At 53.7% G+C, this 6671-nt stretch overlaps 1 protein-coding gene and 1 long non-coding RNA gene across 2 annotated transcripts in view; one reads left to right on the forward strand and one right to left on the reverse strand.

The window, feature by feature from the left end:
* LOC127918398 (cytokine-like nuclear factor N-PAC) overlaps positions 1-6671 on the forward strand; it is a 43473-nt gene that overhangs the window by 5040 nt on the left and 31762 nt on the right. The window contains 1 exon segment of the mRNA XM_052501670.1: positions 2094-2189. Within this exon segment, the coding sequence (XP_052357630.1) occupies positions 2094-2189 (96 nt within the window).
* LOC127918402 (uncharacterized) lies at positions 11-2087 on the reverse strand. Its single transcript, XR_008099881.1, has 3 exons — positions 1722-2087; positions 1576-1648; positions 11-1351 (listed from the first exon to the last, which is right to left on the reverse strand). It is a non-coding gene; the product is annotated as an uncharacterized LOC127918402 (long non-coding RNA).

Consider the following 6671-nt stretch of genomic DNA (forward strand, 5'->3'; position numbering starts at 1 on the left):
CATCCTCAGATTGGCATGAACTCACACAGAGACCACTGAAGATCTCACTGATATACATCCCTAGTAGGTTCTCCAGTCTTATCTCTACAGGGTGACTGGCTGTACCCACAGCCAGGTAAATACATCAGACATCTCACTAGATATAGGCTCTCTGATCAGCCCTACTGGGTTCTCCAGTCTGACTGTGAACCCACATTCTCTCTCTATCTCCCTGGTAGATGTATAGGCTGTCTAGTCTACAAAGTGACTGACATCTCTCTCCCTGGTAGATGTATAGACTGTCTAGTCTACAAAGTGACTGACATCTCGCTCCCTGGTAGATGTATAAACTGTTTAGTCTACAAAGTGACTGACATCTCTCTCCCTGGTAGATGTATAGACTGTCTAGTCTACAAAGTGACTGACATCTCTCTCCCTGGTAGATGTATAGACTGTCTAGTCTACAAAGTGACTGACATCTCGCTCCCTGGTAGATGTATAGACTGTCTAGTCTACAAAGTGACTGACATCTCTCTCCCTGGTAGATGTATAGACTGTCTAGTCTACAAAGTGACTGACATCTCTCTCCCTGGTAGATGTATAGACTGTCTAGTCTACAAAGTGACTGACATCTCTCTCCCTGGTAGATGTATAGACTGTCTAGTCTACAAAGTGACTGACATCTCTCTCCCTGGTAGATGTATAGACTGTCTAGTCTACAAAGTGACTATATAGTCAACTCCACACCCCAATAGGTGAAGTCTATCTACCGTAGTGACTGAACCCACAGAGTAGTATGTGTCTCCCTGGAAGCCCTGAGTGACGTCTCACTACACACCAGGGGACTGTTTCCCAGACACAGGTGAAGCTTAATCATGGACTAAAAAATCATTTTCAATGTAGATTCTCTGTTGAGCTTGGTTTGTAGTCCAGCACTAGACTAAACCCTGAGTCTCGGAGACCACCTCTACATCTATAAGTTACTGTAGTCAACCCCACTCCACATTATCATAGTGTATCTAGTCTTTAAAGTGACTCCAGGGGTAATGTCTCTCCCTGTCAGACCTGACACCCCACTCCACATTATCATAGTGTATCTAGTCTTTAAAGTGACTCCAGGGGTAATGTCTCTCCCTGTCAGACCTGACACCCCACTCCACATTATCATAGTGTATCTAGTCTTTAAAGTGACTCCAGGGGTAATGTCTCTCCTTCACAGACCTGACACTCCACATTATCATAGTGTATCTAGTCTTTAAACTGACTCCAGGGGTAATGTCTCTCCTTGTCAGACCTGACACCCCACTCCACATTATCATAGTGTATCTAGTCTTTAAAGTGACTCCAGGGGTAATGTCTCTCCTTCACAGACCTGACACTCCACATTATCATAGTGTATCTAGTCTTTAAACTGACTCCAGGGGTAATGTCTCTCCTTGTCAGACCTGACACCCCACTCCACATTATCATAGTGTATCTAGTCTTTAAAGTGACTCCAGGGGTAATGTCTCTCCTTGACAGACCTGACACTCCACTTTATCATAGTGTATCTAGTCTTTAAACTGACTCCAGGGGTAATGTCTCTCCTTCACAGACCTGACACTCCACATTATCATAGTGTATCTAGTCTTTAAAGTGACTCCAGGGGTAATGTCTCTCCTTGACAGACCTGACACTCCACATTATCATAGTGTATCTAGTCTTTAAACTGACTCCAAGGGTAATGTCTCTCCCTGTCAGACCTGACACCCCACTCCACATTATCATAGTGTATCTAGTCTTTAAACTGACTCCAGGGGTAATGTCTCTCCTTGACAGACCTGACACTCCACATTATCATAGTGTATCTAGTCTTTAAACTGACTCCAAGGGTAATGTATCTACCCGACAGACCTGACACTCCACATGAGATGTATCGGACAGTTCTATAGATGAACTACCAGGGTAATGTCTCCCTGAAGACCAGCCTTACACTGCACATCTATCGTTGCTTCTATAGATGAACTACCAGGGAGTAGAGTCAATCTGATCCACCCCACTCCCCAGTATTAGGCATGTAGTGTCTGTCGTCTTTAAAGTGACTACCAGGGTAATGTGTGTCTCTCTCCCCGAAGGACCTAACTGACTCTGACCCAGAGCCGTCCAGTGTTGAGCGACTAGGGGGCCTGGGAACTACTGGACCTGTCTCAGGATTCAAATGGGAGAGCAGTGTAGGTGGAACCCGTCTCACAGCCCGCCTGCCTTAACTTCCCCCTTCCCTTCAACTCCCTTTGCCTTCGCACGCTACAGAACGCAGGGGTTACTGACTGACCACTGGACCTGGGGAGGTAGAGGGTGCAGGGTTTCGTCTCACAGCCCGCCTGCCTTAACTTCCCCCTTCTCTTCCACTCCCTTCGCACGCTACAGAACGCAGGGGTTACTGACTGACCACTGGACCTGGGGAGGTAGAGGATGCATGGTTTTGTCCCAGCCCAGCACGAAGGTCTGATTAGCTTGGCTATCTGAGATCTGTATGTGCTTTATCCTAATCCTTCCTCAAGAGGAAATATTTTTAGTCCAGGACTAGATTTAGTCTGTTGGTGGAACCACCCCCCAGTAAAGTGGTTTGACTTGATGTTTACCAGGATTTGCTTAGAAGCACATACAAATGGGTCCTTTCTAATCCAGTTTTAGTGCTGCGCTAGAACAAAACCCTGCACCCTCTGGTTACTCATCCAGGACCAGGGGTTGGTGACCACTGTGGTAGAGAGATGCTGAGTGGGAGTCCCAGGACCAGGGGTTGGTGACCACTGTGGTAGAGAGATGCTGAGTGGGAGGACCAGGGGTTGGTGACCACTGTGGTAGAGAGATGCTGAGTGGGAGGACCAGGGGTTGGTGACCACTGTGGTAGAGAGATGCTGAGTCTGAGGACCAGGGGTTGGTGACCACTGTGGTAGAGAGATGCTGAGTGGGAGGACCAGGGGTTGGTGACCACTGTGGTAGAGAGATGCTGAGTGGGAGTCCCAGGGGTTGGTGACCACTGTGGTAGAGAGATGCTGAGTGGGAGTCCCAGGGGTTGGTGACCACTGTGGTAGAGAGATGCTGAGTGGGAGGACCAGGGGTTGGTGACCACTGTGGTAGAGAGATGCTGAGTGGGAGGACCAGGGGTTGGTGACCACTGTGGTAGTGAGATGCTGAGTGGGAGGACCAGGGGTTGGTGACCACTGTGGTAGAGAGATGCTGAGTGGGAGGACCAGGGGTTGGTGACCACTGTGGTAGAGAGATGCTGAGTGGGAGGACCAGGGGTTGGTGACCACTGTGGTAGAGAGATGCTGAGTGGGAGGACCAGGGGTTGGTGACCACTGTGGTAGAGAGATGCTGAGTGGGAGGACCAGGGGTTGGTGACCACTGTGGTAGAGATGCTGAGTGGGAGGACCAGGGGTTGGTGACCACTGTGGTAGAGAGATGCTGAGTGGGAGTCCCAGGGGTTGGTGACCACTGTGGTAGAGAGATGCTGAGTGGGAGTCCCAGGGGTTGGTGACCACTGTGGTAGAGAGATGCTGAGTGGGAGTCCCAGGGGTTGGTGACCACTGTGGTAGAGAGATGCTGAGTGGGAGTCCCAGGGGTTGGTGACCACTGTGGTAGAGAGATGCTGAGTGGGAGTCCCAGGGGTTGGTGACCACTGTGGTAGAGAGATGCTGAGTGGGAGTCCCAGGGGTTGGTGACCACTGTGGTAGAGAGATGCTGAGTGGGAGGACCAGGGGTTGGTGACCACTGTGGTAGAGAGATGCTGAGTGGGAGGACCAGGGGTTGGTGACCACTGTGGTAGAGAGATGCTGAGTGGGAGGACCAGGGGTTGGTGACCACTGTGGTAGAGAGATGCTGAGTGGGAGGACCAGGGGTTGGTGACCACTGTGGTAGAGAGATGCTGAGTGGGAGGACCAGGGGTTGGTGACCACTGTGGTAGAGAGATGCTGAGTGGGAGTCCCAGGGGTTGGTGACCACTGTGGTAGAGAGATGCTGAGTGGGAGTCCCAGGGGTTGGTGACCACTGTGGTAGAGAGATGCTGAGTGGGAGTCCCAGGGGTTGGTGACCACTGTGGTAGAGAGATGCTGAGTGGGAGTCCCAGGGGTTGGTGACCACTGTGGTAGAGAGATGCTGAGTGGGAGTCCCAGGGGTTGGTGACCACTGTGGTAGAGAGATGCTGAGTGGGAGTCCCAGGGGTTGGTGACCACTGTGGTAGAGAGATGCTGAGTGGGAGTCCCAGGGGTTGGTGACCACTGTGGTAGAGAGATGCTGAGTGGGAGTCCCAGGGGTTGGTGACCACTGTGGTAGAGAGATGCTGAGTGGGAGTCCCAGGGGTTGGTGACCACTGTGGTAGAGAGATGCTGAGTGGGAGGACCAGGGGTTGGTGACCACTGTGGTAGAGAGATGCTGAGTGGGAGGACCAGGGGTTGGTGTCCACTGTGGTGGAGAGATGCTGAGTGGGAGGACCAGGGGTTGGTTACCGCTGTGGTAGAGAGATGCTGAGTGAGAGGACCAGGGGTTGGTGACCGCTGTGGTAGAGAGATGCTGAGTGGGAGGACCAGGGGTTGGTGACCCCTGTGGTAGAGAGATGCTGAGTGGGAGGACCAGGGTTTGGTGACCGCTGTGGTAGAGAGATGCTGAGTGGGAGGACCAGGGGTTGGTGACCGCTGTGGTAGAGAGATGCTGAGTGGGAGGACCAGGGGTTGGTGACCGCTGTGGTAGAGAGATGCTGAGTGGGAGGACCAGGGGTTGGTGACCGCTGTGGTAGAGAGATGCTGAGTGGGAGGACCAGGGGTTGGTGACCGCTGTGGTAGAGAGATGCTGAGTGGGAGGACCAGGGGTTGGTGACCGCTGTGGTAGAGAGATGCTGAGTGGGAGTCCCAGGGGTTGGTGACCGCTGTGGTAGAGAGATGCTGAGTGGGAGTCCCAGGGGTTGGTGACCGCTGTGGTAGAGAGATGCTGAGTGGGAGTCCCAGGGGTTGGTGACCGCTGTGGTAGAGAGATGCTGAGTGGGAGTCCCAGGGGTTGGTGACCGCTGTGGTAGAGATGCTGAGTGGGAGTCCCAGGGGTTGGTGACCGCTGTGGTAGAGAGATGCTGAGTGGGAGTCCCAGGCGTTGGTGACCGCTGTGGTAGAGAGATGCTGAGTGGGAGGACCAGGGGTTGGTGACCACTGTGGTAGAGAGATGCTGAGTGGGAGTCCCAGGGGTTGGTGACCACTGTGGTAGAGAGATTCTGAGTGGGAGGACCAGGGGTTGGTGACCACTGTGGTAGAGAGATGCTGAGTGGGAGGACCAGGGGTTGGTGACCACTGTGGTAGAGAGATGCTGAGTGGGAGGACCAGGGGTTGGTGACCACTGTGGTAGAGAGATGCTGAGTGGGAGTCCCAGGGGTTGGTGACCACTGTGGTAGAGAGATGCTGAGTGGGAGGACCAGGGGTTGGTGACCACTGTGGTAGACATGCTGAGTGGGAGTCCCAGGGTTTGGTGACCACTGTGGTAGAGAGATTCTGAGTGGGAGTCCCAGGGGTTGGTGACCACTGTGGTAGAGAGATGCTGAGTGGGAGGACCAGGGGTTGGTGACCACTGTGGTAGAGACATGCTGAGTGGGAGTCCCAGGGGTTGGTGACCACTGTGGTAGAGAGATGCTGAGTGGGAGTCCCAGGGGTTGGTGACCACTGTGGTAGAGAGATTCTGAGTGGGAGTCCCAGGGGTTGGTGACCACTGTGGTAGAGAGATGCTGAGTGGGAGGACCAGGGGTTGGTGACCACTGTGGTAGAGACATGCTGAGTGGGAGTCCCAGGGGTTGGTGACCACTGTGGTAGAGAGATTCTGAGTGGGAGTCCCAGGGGTTGGTGACCACTGTGGTAGAGAGATTCTGAGTGGGAGTCCCAGGGGTTGGTGACCACTGTGGTAGAGAGATTCTGAGTGGGAGTCCCAGGGGTTGGTGACCACTGTGGTAGAGAGATTCTGAGTGGGAGTCCCAGGGGTTGGTGACCACTGTGGTAGAGAGATGCTGAGTGGGAGTCCCAGGGGTTGGTGACCACTGTGGTAGAGAGATGCTGAGTGGGAGTCCCAGGGGTTGGTGACCACTGTGGTAGAGAGATGCTGAGTGGGAGGACCAGGGGTTGGTGACCACTGTGGTAGAGAGATGCTGAGTGGGAGGACCAGGGGTTGGTGACCACTGTGGTAGAGAGATGCTGAGTGGGAGGACCAGGGGTTGGTGACCACTGTGGTAGAGACATGCTGAGTGGGAGGACCAGGGGTTGGTGACCACTGTGGTAGAGAGATGCTGAGTGGGAGTCCCAGGGGTTGGTGACCACTGTGGTAGAGAGATGCTGAGTGGGAGGACCAGGGGTTGGTGACCACTGTGGTAGAGAGATGCTGAGTGGGAGGACCAGGGGTTGGTGACCACTGTGGTAGAGAGATGCTGAGTGGGAGGACCAGGGGTTGGTGACCACTGTGGTAGAGAGATGCTGAGTGGGAGGACCAGGGGTTGGTGACCACTGTGGTAGAGACATGCTGAGTGGGAGTCCCAGGGGTTGGTGACCACTGTGGTAGAGAGATGCTGAGTGGGAGGACCAGGGGTTGGTGACCACTGTGGTAGAGAGATGCTGAGTGGGAGGACCAGGGGTTGGTGACCACTGTGGTAGAGAGATGCTGAGTGGGAGTCCCAGGGGTTGGTGACC

This window comes from Oncorhynchus keta, unplaced genomic scaffold (genome assembly GCF_023373465.1).
Source record: "Oncorhynchus keta strain PuntledgeMale-10-30-2019 unplaced genomic scaffold, Oket_V2 Un_contig_14106_pilon_pilon, whole genome shotgun sequence".
Lineage (NCBI taxonomy): Eukaryota > Metazoa > Chordata > Actinopteri > Salmoniformes > Salmonidae > Oncorhynchus > Oncorhynchus keta.